The sequence below is a fragment of the Anabrus simplex genome, chromosome 5 (assembly GCF_040414725.1).
Source record: "Anabrus simplex isolate iqAnaSimp1 chromosome 5, ASM4041472v1, whole genome shotgun sequence".
NCBI classification, from domain to species: domain Eukaryota; kingdom Metazoa; phylum Arthropoda; class Insecta; order Orthoptera; family Tettigoniidae; genus Anabrus; species Anabrus simplex.
Genome location: NC_090269.1, coordinates 79098542 through 79114924, shown reverse-complemented (window position 1 = coordinate 79114924; position 16383 = coordinate 79098542). Strand labels below are relative to the sequence as shown.

The window sequence follows — 16383 nt, the reverse complement described above, 5'->3', positions numbered from 1 at the left end:
TTACAGAGCTGTGTGCCCGCAGGACGAAATGCCCAGCATCAGCACCTCAGGCCTTATACCATGCATCTCTGGAGGCTACATGACATCAATCAAAAGCAATACACTTCACTAATGACATGCTGTGTTTTCCAAATATTCTACTTATCAGCATTCCATGCAGCTAAGAATAGCAAGGTTATGCAAATGATCGTCCAGTTGCTGCTACTGTCAATTTAATTGCCACTGTATCGCGAGCACAAAACTGTGAAGGAAGTTCGCTTGTGCACTGATTTTAGATAAATAAATAGACTTCTATTACACTTGTAGTGCTTTCTGGGCAAAATAAAAGTTGCAGAGGTTGATCATAATTTTAAAGTAGAGGTAAATAATTGATCCCTGAAGTCAATTTAATTTAGTACAATGTCATTACTATTTAATGGACATCAACATTCAAGAACAAATTTATCATGTTATGAATAATTAAGATTATTTTTTCATGATTATGTGAATAGGATATGTAGAAAAGTCCTTAGTTGAGATGGCTGTGATGATAATGATGATGATACTTATATCTGTTATGTTTTTGACTCTGACATTGCCGTGGCAAAGATACTGAATCATCATTAGTATATTTCATCACATTATCAATGTGAAACTGTAAGTTAAATTCAACAAAGTGTTGCTAAACAGGATTCAAGATAGCATTTAAAACAATTGCCAAATTGTTCAGAATGAGGCTTTAAATAAAGCAAGAAAATGTGGCACATAGCACTGTAGTTTCGTTCTTTCTAAGATAAATTGTGTAATATGCTGGTAGCTTCCTTTAGACCTTGCACCATGTGAATAGTCACAACGAAAAACATATGCACATTTGTTTAAAGCTCTGCTTCCACTATGTTATTCTTCCGGTTTCTTCCTGTAGCTCTAAATTTGTGTCACTTCATGTTAATTTTTGAGGACTTGAGAGTGATTTTTGACTCAGAGTATGAATTCAGTTTTTTTCTTCCTCTTTCTCACCAGAGAAAATTTCAACCATCTTTTCATTTAATCACCACTTTGTTCCTATACATGTATTGTTTTCAGTAAAGTGATGTAAAAATTAGCACTGACTTTGTCTGGAACTGAAACAGGTGATCTAATGTGCTTTGAGAGAGTTCTAAGGGAAGACAACTTGTGAAAATAAAAGCAAATATATATATATAAATTCTGAATGTGTTCCAAATTAACGTCAGAGAGGAAGAATGAAATATTCTACTATCCTGTTTGATCTTTGTTGGTGCAAATTGCACAAATCATTTCAAACCAAATCTCGTATTAATTCCTTAAAACCAGGAGTTATCTAAAATGTACCGGTATTCATAAGTTTGGCATGTTCAGCACTCTCATGCCTTGTCACTATTTTTCATGAAGGAAGATCCATTTTGTCTTAACTCCTTCTTTCCAGCATATGTAATTTAGCAAATCATATGCTAGTATAAATGTATGGCTAACTTGGTTCTCTCTTCTTGTCATGGTAACAAAGGGGAAGTCTCCGGGACAGTAGGTTGTATGGGTGAGTAACAGCTGTGCCTTCAACACCTTACTGACTTGCAGCATGAACGTACGTACAGTAAATTCAAACCGGCACTTTGCATGAATAACTATATAATTTTTTTATCTCTATCTCTCCTTAGAAATGCCGGTTGCTATGGAAATTGCTGGCTGGTATAATGCTCAAATGGTTCCCCCCTTTACACATAATTCTGATTTTGATTTTTGATTTTAGTATCACTATTAAATCATACATTTTTTTTAAAAGTGTAGTGGTTAAATAAATTGCCATTGGCTGAGCTTGGTCATGATTGCAGCAAGTAGAGATTAGGCACCTCGATACTATTAGTTTCCTTCTGTTCTGTTGACACTTTTGAATTAAATGAAGATTTTTGCCACTCCTTAGCACATTTTCTCTTCATTTTAATTTTGAGTTATTGCATGTGAAGTGTTAATTACATAATGTTTTAATATTCTGAAAATCCATAATTGTTTTAGTTGTGTTTGTGGTGGAAGTCTTTGGAAATAAACCCATATTGGCACAGGAACATCTCTAACACAACCTAAACACATTTTGCTCTTATCAAACACATTTATTACCTTCAAATCAGATTAATCCTGTCCCACAAAAATAAATAATGGATTTACTATTACTTAAATCTTTGTATTAATGAATAATGTATAATATTATTACATTATTAATGTAATACTGTACTAGATCCGTCCTTTTAAATAACACATCATGGCCTCATCGAATATAAAAGAAAACTACACTTAAATTATATTTCCTTTTTGCCAATAAAATTTTGAATGGAGTGTAATCTAGAAATGAAAGCAGAACACAGTCAGTCCATGTACTTGCACCCCTCTTCATATGATGCACAGCGGTGATACCTAGAGTTCCAATCCTTTCCTTGGCATGAGATATGGGGTCATCATATTGTAGATAATATTTGTTTTACAAGTTAATTGAAGTTTATTGTGGAATGTATTTGGAAAGTGTTGTATCCAGCTGAGAAAATATCTGTATAACAATGATCTTATATTCGAAGCACACAAGTTGGCAGCATCATTTCTTCAGTCTCGCTCCACCATCCTGTTTTTGCAGATGTGGATCACAAGTGATTTAAAACATTGAGTGTACAATTTTCTGTTCTTATTTTGATTGTTCATTTGTTTTTACTTGCCTGGAGGCAGGATTCCGGTTTGATGTAAAATCTGTTAGCATACACATATTTCACATGCAACATACACGTTCTGTTGCGAGAATTGCTTGAGAATCATATGCATGGGGAAAGCTACCGGCTGACCGTTGCACTGAGACAGACCCCTGGCCAGCCAACCTGCCCACCTGCACAGCTTGATACTCGATGGACACAGCACCTTAAACTGGTAACCTTTTCCCCTTCGATTTGCTTTCGCTAAAAAAATACTTAAGCTGCATTTAAAGGGATGACATGTCCCAACACATTACTTAAGTCGACGTGGGATTTGCAGACAGATTTTATAGACGAATCGGGAACCTGCTTTTTGAGGCTTGTCATCTTTAGCTCCAGCAGCTCCAGAAGATAAATGTTCATCATATAGACAATACCATGGAATGCCAGAGACTTAACTGAAGTATGTTCGATTTCAGGACTGAGGAAAATACTGAGAGCAAAGAGACCGTCATGACTGGTACTGAAGATACACCACTAAATACGAGCGCCACTTACCTAAAACCTTCTACCACCAATTAGTAGAAACTTAATATTAAGAAATTTCTATGATTTTGTAAATTCAACCATAGCTTGTTGCAGGTGTTGGAAGTATTGCTTGTTTCAGATTTATTTTTACAAAAATGAAAATAAAGCAATAATTAACATTTTTAATAGTTTAGGATTATTAATAATGGCTCATTTTAATAGTTTAGGATTATTAATAATGGCTCAATAATTAAAAATAAAATATGCAATTACATACACAAAGCAACAAGCTGTGACTATACAGGAACTCCATAAGGGCAGAATTTATGTACTTCTTATAAAGACAGTATACTCACTGTGGTTTCATGAAATTAAGCTCGTATTCAAAATGGTCCTTAATTATACATATAAGAAATAAGTAGAACTTGTATTGGCATGAAACCAACAGTGGAGCTAAGAATTTTTATTTTAAGTGTTACTCAAATCAAGAAACAGTGAAAAATTGAAATGTAATCATCAGTCATTGTTTTAAAATTGTCACAATCCTGAAATGTTCTAGAAAGAGAAGTTTGGTAAATTATTTTTCCTCATCAAATCTTTTTCTCTTTATATATAAAACTAAATTTCTCTATCTCTTTCTCTCTTTCTCTTTCCTTGGTGAATGGCTGAGGTCTGGGCTATACTTGCCCACAAAATTCCCTTTTCCTCTCTGAAAGCACTGAGGCTATTTAATTGCCTAGCTTTACCCAGACCAGGTATGCTGACTCTTTTGCAGGAGCATGCTAAACTGTGTGAATGCGTTAGAGCAGCGCATGCCTCCAGCAGACCGCGGAGCCATAATGGTGGCCGAGGAAAAGCCACACCCTGACTCATGTAAGCACCGAACCCCCCTCTGTCTGTCTCTCTCTCTCTTTCTCTCACTCTCTCTTTCTGTCTCTGATTTTATTTTTGATGTCTCCAGATTTATTTTGGGTGCCAGCGTACAGGTCTGATTTACTCCACAACATACATTTCTCTGTTAATTTTATTTTTGTAAATATTATGATGAACTGATTAATCACAAATACACACCTTCTTTCTCATCTTTAAAAACATAAAAGTTGACATACTTTTATAAAACTAAATAAACAAATATCTGTTCATATCTTTCTTACTACCATCTATAAACACCACCACAACACCTTGCATGAGTTAGTTAATTTGTTTTTCTCTTTTAAAGATTTCCTTGTGTTCTTCTGCAGTTTTTGAGTTTATCTGGCACCTTCCTTAAGTTTTGAAAACTGCACAAAATCCCTCATCCTTGATGCTATGCGCTGTGCTGTTGTTGTGTGTGCATTAGTGGTAAGGGGGGGAATATGCTCTGATTATAGAGAGCATGTAATATGCCAAAGCTTCAGTGGATATCATTACAGAGATCATTTGGAAATTTTGCATGTGATTTTCATATCCTGAATTTGTTTTCATTACCATTTGGCCATCATGATACAAATGTTTGTATCATCAGTGACTCCTATCAAACAATATACTTTTTTCAGAATCTGTTATTACTCCTCTTACAAGATCAGAAGTCTTGTGAAAAGAAAATTTCTTTAACTTTAGTTTCAACATTTGGTTGATAAATATAAACTGACATTTGATTATCCAGTATGCAATCCTAGATGCATGTTATTTCATGTGTACTGTTTCAATTGCTTATCAGTTTGAAGAAAATGGTAGGGAATTGTGGAAGGTTACATTTAAAAAAAGATATCTATGTAATTTTGTTTTTATTCATTGTAGAGTGCCCTTAAGTAATAACCATGCTTATGAGAAGAATATTTTATTTAGCAGAATAGTTTTGAGCATGAAAGATTAAGAATGTGTTTACTTGCCCTTAATTTGGAATATACTGCATGTCTAAATTGATTTCAGTAAACTCTGCAAATGAAAAGAAAATGAGAATATGTAACCAGTTGTTGTAGCTTCCATTGTTATTCTTGAAATCATATTTTAAACAACCTCGTTAATATGCCATTCTTATGGTGACTCAACAATTAACTTTATGGATATGTCCTTCAGTATTTATTTTATGACAATGGAAACTAAGCATTTATGTGTATGATGATTATTCTTTTTTTATGAGTTTTGAATAAATCTTTTTTATTTTCATTATTGTTGTGTTTTTCAGTTGATTCCGTATTTTTTATTTGCTTTCATTTAATGTAAGTTTTTTTTTTTCCTTTCTTTCTTACTCCCCCCCCTCCCATCCTCCACTAGTGCATATCATACAATATCCAGTGTTGTAATGTAGTTGATCATAACTCTTTCATTGGTGTTTGCATATTCTCAGTCTTGAATCTTAATGTTAGAGACTTTACCATTACTTTCCAAAGTAACCACTCATCAAACATTACCTTGCATGTCTTCATTTCCAATCCTCAAACATATGACAAAAATATCGCCATCAGTTATTCACATAGCAAAAGTAGTTTATAATCAGATAATTCTTTAAATCTATCAAAACTAAGATTCTAGTATAAATTTTGCCACTATAGTTATAAGTCAGAGAAAATTTTTAAACTTTTTACTATTCTATATCCAGTGCCGAGCCTGTATGAGAGAAGAACAATTACGAGTAAATACAATCCACGGCGTCATTCTGCATATGCAACAATTCCAGGTATGCGTATATAATGTAACAGGCACAATGCTGCACTGCACCAAGAAGCACTAAACTGGCTGTCAAATGCTCAGGAGGTACATGTTCTTGTTGCCATCTCTCATTTATTTTCACTTTACGTTCTACCGAAGCTATGTCAACTTGGCACTATCGCTTCGCACTGTCTAAGCACTGAACACATTCATTTTTAAAGAAAATTATACAATAAAATACCATTCAGATGAAAATAAAATGCACAAATTCTCCTGCACTACCTAAATTTTTTAAAATGAAATATAAAATAAAGTGGCTAATTATAGTAAATACACAGATTCCTTTTCAGTAAACCACAAAAAATCTGTGTGCAATGATATATGTTCAGATGATTCATATATTAAACTGTTTCTATTCATATCTTTTCTGCTATCACTGTATGAAATGTATCTAAACATTTTACTCCTTCCTGAATATTATTTCCTCGATATTTTAAATATTTAGCAAAAACATTATATTTAAAGAAGGGAGTAGGAATACTTTAAACTGATTCCTCAATTCCATTCCACTCTCCAAAAGTCCTGCATTGTTGAATGCATGCCAATGTAACTCCTCAGTAAGTTGAAAATATTTGCATTGAATGTATCTCAGTTTTACTTCCTATTAGAGGCACATGGCTCAAATTAATAGTGATATTTTAATAGTAGACTACAATTATTGAAATTTATACACAAATTTTCAGTATATTAATTGAAATATAATGTAAATGACACTTTCACTCTAAGGCTTCACCACATGCTTTTGACCAAGTAACCTTAAATCACATCCGTTCATGGTCATTTTCCTAGCCCTTCTTCTGCCTAAGTGACCTCATTTGTCTCGTTTCAGCTGCCTCCGAGCGCTCTTCACGAGAGCTCGTGCCGGCGGTCAGGCCCCCACCCCCGCTCCCTCCGCCACGCTTTCCGAACAGCGCTGTTTGACAATGGGAAACTCTTAACATCGGTAATTTCTCCGTGTCCACCCCACTCCCTCTGCTCCTGGCAGTGCCTGGAGTGGAGGGCCAGCTCTACGACCTCATCTCGGACCGTGGCAAGGCATGCGTGTTGTATCTGCGACACAGTCTGCGCCGATCCTGCCACTGAAACTGATGGTGCTTGGAATGGACGCTTGCCAGTGAATGAAAAGCAGTACTGAATGAAGAAAATCTATAGGCCTGTTGTCTCAATGCAAGAAAGTGATGAAAAAGCTGATAATTCGTAACTCTCAATTCTCCGGAAAAAGATAATTTGTGGTCAAATTGAACCTTCTCCCCATGTGTATGTTCTCAAGTCATTCATAGATTAGTCATGGAAGACAATCCCTGTTCTCAAACTTTATCATTTCTAAATTTCTGAACAAATCCCAAAAGTTAATCTTAAAAAAGCACCAAGAGCTGCAATTCTCTCTGTGCAATTGATTGTAATGAGTGATCGATTCTGTAACATCACTTAGCAGCGTACACAAGAATATCTCAGCTTGAAGTGTTGTGCAGGTTGTGATGAACTAACTTAAATATTGCTACAGATTTCTCTTGTTAGTAAATGAGAAAAAATGGAAAACTTACCTTCGTATGAGAGAACTTCTTTATGCGAGTTAATTAAGAGAAGGTATTCGAATGTGTTCTGAAGAATGTGTGAAATTTGCATCCTTTTACAGCTGTGTACTTAACATATTTATCACAATATAATGTTGCCATTGTCATTTACCTTCATATTCATATCTTCAAGTTACCAGAGCAGAGACAGTACTGGATTGGTGGAGCGAGAGATGATCCTCAACATAGTTCTCTTCTACATAGAAGACATCTGTGCATCATAGACATTCCATTTCCCATACTAATTTTTACATATTTCTCAAAGTCTCCTGAACACATTCAAAGGTGCTTCAAAAACAAAAGATTAGTAGGCTAACCAATCTAATTCCTTGGATATCCAGGACTTCTTCCTATAACGTGCTCCATGCGATGAGTGGTGATAGTGTGCACCTTTGCCCCAGTATTCCTGTCTTTGTAGTACGTGCTGAATGTTTGTGAGTGTGAGAGATTGAACATGGAGATTAAAATTAAGTGGCACTAATATCAATCCCATGACACAGTGCAAATCAAAACAATAAATTAAAGTACACTTTTTTTAATATTGTACTGTTGTGTATATATACATCGCGACTAATTCTAATTACATACACTGCCAGGACTGTAATGCTAAACAGGATTAAAAAATTGGAACGGACCCGAGATATCTTCGCCTCTGTACATAACTCACTAGGGAAGGCTCCTTCTCTTAAAATAAAAAAGGACGGATCGGTGTTGTTAATTTTTTTAAATCTTGTGTACTTAAATAAACTGACGTCACCAACGTTCAGGTGCTCAATTTTCAATAGTTGTCACCAAAATAAGAAGCAAGACATATAGAGTATAGAATAGGTAGGCACAGCAGTTAAAAAGTAGTGTAATCAAACTGTCCTCATCTCCCCATCACTTCACTATGCTAAAGTCCCTTACAGTCTTGTCTTGGTTTTCCCTGGAGCAGTAAGGCTGGTACGCCCGTGTGTTGCGTGAGGGCACGCTGGCGATTTCCACGGGAGCCGGGGGCCAGTGGCTGATCGTCGATCGACAGGCCCCCATCAGCTACGAACTGGAACCGGCCGCCAACAACCAACGTTTTCGCCATCACTCAAGAATAGCTGTGCCAACCAGTCTGACACTCTATACAAGAACTACAGATAAGGAGTTACTCCTAGAATAGTATGTGATGCAGGACAATGCATGTCGAAAACCACAGAGGATTATTCATAGACCTGCATTGTGCAAGTGTGGCAGTCAGCAAATGGAAGAAATATGTCAGAATAAAATAAATATTATGCTCACCTGCCTCAAGAAAACTGAAATTTAATCAGGTGGGAAAACTAGCTCTATTCAACGAAATATATAGAAATTGTAGGAATATTTCATATACATGTTGGTTTAACAAAGTTCATAGATAGTAAAACCAATATTTCCTGGGTCAAAGAACAATCTTAATGCCAAACTTTATTGTTCATGAATCAGGAAATAGTGACATTGGTTTGAAGTGTGGGGCTGTAATGTGTGTTGAGTCATGGGACCAGCAAATCATCTGCCTGGGGGAAACGAGTCACTTGAATGGTGTTATGCCAAGCAAGTGGCTCTCTAAGGCAAGGGGGGAAAAATAGCAAAAATATTTAAAAATAATTTTAAAACATAATTTTAAAAGAATGGAAATGAAGTCAAGGTATTCTTTTTTAGAGTGGGGAGAACAATTTCGAGAATGGTTTGCTCATAATCTAGTAGAGTTGTACATTCCACCTGCCATTTCAGTATCAGAAACCAAAAATGCCTTTATTCAACAAAATATGTAAAAACTATCGAACAACTTTTCCAAAAATTTCATGTTTAACTTCTCTATAAACTACTTTTTAAAACTTTGGCCAACTTCATGATCAGATTATTCCCAAATTGGCACAACTCTCTATGCAGAAAATACAACACCTTTGTATCTCTATTTTAAAAAAATGCCAAGAACTGAATGCAATTTGACACAAGGTGAGAGACTGGGCTTCCGGAGTGGAATTACATAACAATAAACTCATACTCTCTTGTTTATTGAAGATTTTATCATAAATACATTTACAAAAATGACGATAGAATATGTACTAACCCCTCCCACTTAATTATGGGAGTTCTGATCTTTTTCATCAACCTTTTTAAATGGCCCAAAACACTTCTCTTAAACTCCCTGTTGTAATCTGTGATGGCAGGCAGTTATTCTGTCCTATATATCCAAGCAAACAAACAAATACAAAATTCTGTTTCTATGATATCAGTGTGTTAATGAGAAAGATTTTAAGTTACTACTTCATCTTATAGGTCTTATTTTGGGTAAGGGAAAATGTAAGTTCAATATAAATAGGAAAAATACTATAGCAGTTACTATAGACATTTGAACAAGGTGAAAACTAAAGATACTAGTAAAATTATCTTAAGTTGCAAAGCAACATCGGTGGCATTTCTCAGAGCGGGAAATTTTTAACCTTTTCGTGGTAAATCATCCAGGCCCCCCGTATCTGGCAATGCCAGAGTGCAGTCGGACAAGACGAGTGTTATTCTAAATGTAAATATTGTTACATACTTTAAAAAAAATCGTATTCCTGATGAATGAATTGTATAATGCTTGTGTTTTTTTGTTTATTTTTTAAAGATTTCCGTGTATGTATGCAAAAGTACCGTAGCACAGTACGTATAATTCCTAGATTTTAGCCATCAGTTGGGTCTGTTAGATAAGTTGGGGAGTGTGGCTGCCGTTCCTCGATGATACACACATGTTTATAAATATTATTTATTATTGTTATGATCTTTATTATAATAATTATATTCTGATTATAGAAATAAATGATTGTGGACTTGAAGCAGCACAAGGGCCACTAATGCTGTTGATAGCTCTTCTTTTCATTTCTTCAGTGACAGTTTCTTTTAACCCACAAAGAGTGGAAGAGCATAGGTAGCGGAAAACTGTGTAGTCATCACACAATCACTTATTTTCTATTATGGCTACAGACTTTTATGTATGAGAATTAAAATGAGAAATAGCATTTGATTGAAAATCTTGAAAAAGGAAAAAAATTCATAAAATAGACAGAAAACAACATAATTAAAATTATACTGAACTTGTGGTTATGGACATTTAAAATGTCTAAATAGCTTAATAAGTCTGTAAAACTTCCTTCTGAGAAATTAAATTATTATGTTATTAACATTTTTTAAAAAAAAATCTTGATATTCTGCTGCATGAAACTAGACAGTATTCCGCTACTAGTGAGGAAAGAAAAACATAACTATGTTGTGTCAATTGACTAGCAACAGTTAAGCAATTGCTGTGCTGCTAAAGGAATGATGAAGAGTGTAAAGTTCCATGAATGCAATAAAATTCTATCTCTATAAGAATGGGCTTAGATTTCATTTCTCTTTAAAATGTGAATACCCCTGATCTTTATGATATTGTCAGTTAAGTGAATTAACTGTTGTTTTCTAATGTACGGTATATTGTTCATAAAGTGCTTGGGATCTAGTTTGTAAACATCAATGAATTAGCTTTCTCAAAAAAAATATTTCTACTTCACAAGTTACAATGAAACTTAAAACTTTCATAGGTACTTAATGGAAATTAAAAAAACAAGTACAAATCAAGCCATAATCTTTCTATACATGACTTAAAATTTTTATAGTCATCCAACTATCTACAAATCACAAATCAATTAATAAGTGAATTTTCAGTTCTGTTTCATAAATCATAGTGATGTCTTAAGTGATGCTGAATCTAGCTGAATTGTTATGTGTATAGGAAGAATTTAATTGAGTACTCTTCATATGAAAAAAAATATTGTTATCAGGCACGTTATGATTGTATAATGATCACACATTAAATGTCTATGATTCTGTCAATTAATCCATATTTTCAAACTATTGATACTATAAAAAATGTTTTATAGGGCTTGCATTTAGCAAATTTTAGAGTACCACATAGAGATGTGATTTTTTTTTTTTTTTAATTTTCATTAAGGTAACTAATTTCAAATAACAAGAACTTCTTTCTATGAAAATAAACATTGTGTTGGATTTGTGTATAATTTTTGTTTATGAAACAGAAACCAGAACACTTATACCTTGCAGTTTGCAGATTTGTAGCTTGTGATATTTACAAAATAGACTCCTCGGCACATAGATTGATCGTGTTCAGTTGGCTGCATCTGCTTGCTGCAAGTTGTCGGCGAGTTTTAAGGTATGCATTTCTGTAGAACATTCAATATGATTTAGAATGAGAATTACCATTCAAACTTGTTAGCTTGTCTACATCAGTATGTGACAGTTATAATTTATTAGAAATGAAAGTATGGAGGATAGTTAGTGAAAGAGATGAAAAAATGGATTTATAGAAAGCATACAGCATTGTGTGCAGATAAATGCTGGGAAAATAACTTAGTTATTCCTTAAAATCCTGCTCACTACTCAGAGCTATTTATTGCCTTATATGGCATTGAACACATACTGAGGAACAGTATCATCACTCTGAGACAAATGGAGAACACAAGCAGTTCCAAAGTTTCCATAAACACAATTGACAAACACAAAATTACTTCACATTTCATTCACAAAACTTGCATTTTCATTTCTGTTGTAGTATCACAGCAGTCATTAGGATTATATATTAACAAGGGCGCACATACCCGGGGGTAAGGCAGGGCCGCGGCCCCCCTCTAGCTCTCACGGAAAGGCAAAAATCTAGTGTAGTCACGTGTTTTCCTTTCAAGAAAATGACTTAAAAGTCAGTATTACGTACACTGACTGACAGAGCAAATGCAACACCAAGAAGGAGTGCTCAGAACTTTATGCCAATTGCAGGGTAGACTGACGTCACTGAGGTATGCTCATGATGTGAAATGCGCCGCTGTGCTGCGCACGTAGCGAACGATAAATGGGACACGGCGTTGGCGAATGGCCCACTTCGTACCGTGATTTCTCAGCCGACAGTCATTGTAGAACGTGTTGTCGTGTGCCACAGGACACGTGTATAGCTAAGAATGCCAGGCCGCCGTCAACGGAGGCATTTCCAGCAGACAGACGACTTTACGAGGAGTATGGTGATCGGGCTGAGAAGGGCAGGTTGGTCGCTTCGTCAAATCGCAGCCGATACCCATAGGGATGTGTCCACGGTGCAGCGCCTGTGGCGAAGATGGTTGGCGCAGGGACATGTGGCACGTGCGAGGGGTCCAGGCGCAGCCCGAGTGACGTCAGCACGCGAGGATCGGCGCATCCGCCGCCAAGCGGTGGCAGCCCCGCACGCCACGTCAACCGCCATTCTTCAGCATGTGCAAGACACCCTGGCTGTTCCAATATCGACCAGAACAATTTCCCGTCGATTGGTTGAAGGAGGCCTGCACTCCCGGCGTCCGCTCAGAAGACTACCATTGACTCCACAGCATAGACGTGCACGCCTGGCATGGTGCCGGGCTAGAGCGACTTGGATGAGGGAATGGCGGAACGTCGTGTTCTCCGATGAGTCACGCTTCTGTTCTGTCAGTGATAGTCACCGCAGACGAGTGTGGCGTCGGCGTGGAGAAAGGTCAAATCCGGCAGTAACTGTGGAGCGCCCTACCGCTAGACAACGCGGCATCATGGTTTGGGGCGCTATTGCGTATGATTCCACGTCACCTCTAGTGCGTATTCAAGGCACGTTAAATGCCCACCGCTACGTGCAGCATGTGCTGCGGCCGGTGGCACTCCCGTACCTTCAGGGGCTGCCCAATGCTCTGTTTCAGCAGGATAATGCCCGCCCACACACTGCTCGCATCTCCCAACAGGCTCTACGAGGTGTACAGATGCTTCCGTGGCCAGCGTACTCTCCGGATCTCTCACCAATCGAACACGTGTGGGATCTCATTGGACGCCGTTTGCAAACTCTGCCCCAGCCTCGTACGGACGACCAACTGTGGCAAATGGTTGACAGAGAATGGAGAACCATCCCTCAGGACACCATCCGCACTCTTATTGACTCTGTACCTCGACGTGTTTCTGCGTGCATCGCCGCTTGCGGTGGTCCTACATCCTACTGAGTCGATGCCGTGCGCATTGTGTAACCTGCATATCGGTTTGAAATAAACATCAATTATTCATCCGTGCCGTCTCTGTTTTTTCCCCAACTTTCATCCCTTTCGAACCACTCCTTCTTGGTGTTGCATTTGCTCTGTCAGTCAGGTTGAACCTCCTTTCCAGTTATTTAATTTTTAACATCAATAATTTCAATACGGAACAATGAAATTTTTATCTTTAAAGTCAGTATAAAAGCGGTTGTACCGTCCCCCACCAACAGGCAGGGGATACCGTGAGTTATTCTACCGCAGAATAGAAATCGCCATTTATCTTCCAAAATATTAAAATGACTACGTACCCCCAGGTCTGGGCCCCCCTCTAGAAACTCTTATATGGGCGCCCATGTATATTAATGAAGGTTCCTTCTAGATGTGTTCTATGTGCGTCTAGTTTCTATATATAAGGTGCTTGGAACATCTCAATCAATAGCCCCATGTACATTGAGAGAGTGAAGTCTCTCAGAAGTCCTGATTTTTTATTAATTGGTACTAGGATTGGGGTGAAAGTGACTATGACCTGTGTGTTAGGTATCACTGTTAAATTCACTTAAGTTTAAGAAGAAAATCAGTTCTAGGATGGCCAAGCATGGACTTTTAATCCATTTCTCTTCAGTTTTCTTGCCTTAAACTAAATGAAAAAGAACAAACAAGTAACAAGGGCTAAGAAGAAATTAATGTAGTAGAATTGGGCTTCATGAAGAGGGTACTACCTATTTGAAGACAGAAATGTATGAAGATATATTGTCCTTGTCTCATTTTCTGTTGCTCCTTCCTCTGAAGTTGACCTGTACTTGTGGGGTTTTTTCTTCTAATATGTGTTTGTATCTATGTTCCCTAAAACTTTGTATACCCAGTTTGTTAGTTGACAAGTCTTAAATTTGTAGCAGAGCCAGGAATCAAACTCGAGGCAATTGAATAGGATAGTGCAGGATGACTTGTGTCAAAAAAAGCATATATTATACTTCAAATTTCAGTTATTAATAGGAAAGAAAAATGTATAAACTTTATATGATTTCATACACTCAAGTCTCAAAAGTCATAGGATAGCTGATAATAATAATAATAATAATAATAATAATAATAATAATAATAATAATAATAATAATAATAATAATAATAATAACACATATATGTATATCTTCATTATAGACTGTTATGCCTTTCAGCATTCAGTCTGCACGTCTCTATGACTTTACTAAACACTGCCACAATTCTCTATTTGAAACTAGCTCTGTGGTCTTATTTAGTCCTATACCTCTTATCATTAGAAACTGAGTCTGACCATCATCATACTGGTCTCCCTCTGCTTCTCTTACCCTCCATGGTCAAGTCCATTTCTCCTAGGTAACCTATCTTCATCAATTTGCCTAACATGATCCCACCACCAGAGCCGGCTAATGCATATAGCTTCATCAGTCAAGTTCATTCCAAACTTAGCCATTATTTCCTCATTCCGAGTACCCTCCTGCTATTGTTGCCACCTGTTTATACCAGCGATCATTCTTGCTACTTTCATGTCTGATGCTTAATTACTTACGAATAAGATATCCTGAGTCCACCCAGCTTTCATTTCCGTAAAACAAAGTTGGTCTGAAAACAGATAGTTTTGTCCATGAGCTGGCTTCATTCTTACAGAATACTGTTGATTGCAACTACAAGCTCATTGCATTATCTTTGCTGCACCTTGATTCAATCTCACGTAGTATACAACTATCCTCGGAGAATACACATCCTAAATAATTGAAAGGATCTTCCGGTTCCAGCTTTGTATTCTCAACCTGATATTCAATTCTCTTAGGTTTCTTACTAACATCACTTTAATCTTGAAAAGGCTAATTTTCATATCATACTCACTGCACCCATTTTCAAGTTCCAAGATATTAGACTGGAGGCATTCGACACAATCTGCCATTAAGACCAAATATTTGGCATAAGCCAAACTGCTTACATTTCCACCTAAATGAATCCCTCCCTGCAACTTTACACACTGCTGGCCATTAAACATGCTGCACCATTATGGCAGCATACAACAAATGTCAAATGTTCATGAAAGGTACAAAACGGTGGAATATGCAAAAGATTAGCATTTCAGTGCATGTGCACAAAGCAGGTAGGAGTAACACCATCTACAGTTCATATAAAAGGGAAGATTGCACAGTGGATTTCTCAGTCGGAAATTACACTTGAACGTTGGTTGTTTGTGAAAAGATCATGTTATGCCTTGTTTGAGGAGGGATGCCTACCAGCACATACCGGAATTTGACTGCAGCGGGATCATGGCCTACTAGGACTGCAGTTTATCATTCTGTGATATCGCCGCTTGCATTGGTCAGGATCTCATGACTGTCATGCGAATAAACCCCTGTGGGTGGGGTCGCAGATGAAGAATACACCCATGGTATCCTCTGCCTGTCGTAAGAGGCGACTAAAATGGGCGACCAAGGGATGCTCAAATTAGAACCATGATACTACTTGTACTTAGTACCACCACGCAGGGAGCACCATGGGTCGCTTTTACTTGCACGTAGTACCACTATGTTAAGTACACAATACGTTGTGATTAGTCGCGACAGTGTGTGCTCAAGATGCATTTTACAGTACCTGTGATCCGTACCACTATATGAGTGACACCATGGTTCTGCCTTGCCTATGATTAGTACCCACTATGTGAGGAACATCATGGGATAGTGAGAGTCCCTGTCATCAGTCCACTTATGTGAAGAACACCATAGGTTTGAATTGCCTGTATATATATGTGTTGCCTGTAAATAGTGATACAATGTGCGAAACACCATAGGTCTGTGTTACATGTGCGCATTACATTACCTGTGAGTAGTACCATAATGTGTGGAATACCGC

The 16383-nt window shown here is 37.1% G+C and overlaps 1 protein-coding gene across 8 annotated transcripts in view; it reads left to right on the top strand.

Moving 5' to 3' along the window:
- Glut1 (Glucose transporter 1) overlaps window positions 1-16383 on the top strand; it is a 250614-nt gene that overhangs the window by 195395 nt on the left and 38836 nt on the right. For 2 of the 8 annotated variants that reach the window (XM_067146964.2, XM_067146965.2), the window contains exons 11-12: window positions 1502-1531; window positions 6715-8350. The exons of 1 other annotated variant lie outside the window; for it this stretch is intronic. In XM_067146964.2, coding sequence (XP_067003065.1) covers window positions 1502-1531; window positions 6715-6823 — 139 coding nt within the window. In that variant the 3' untranslated portion in view covers window positions 6824-8350. 5 more of the 8 variants (XM_067146972.2, XM_067146967.2, XM_067146968.2 and 2 more) reach the window with 5 other exon arrangements.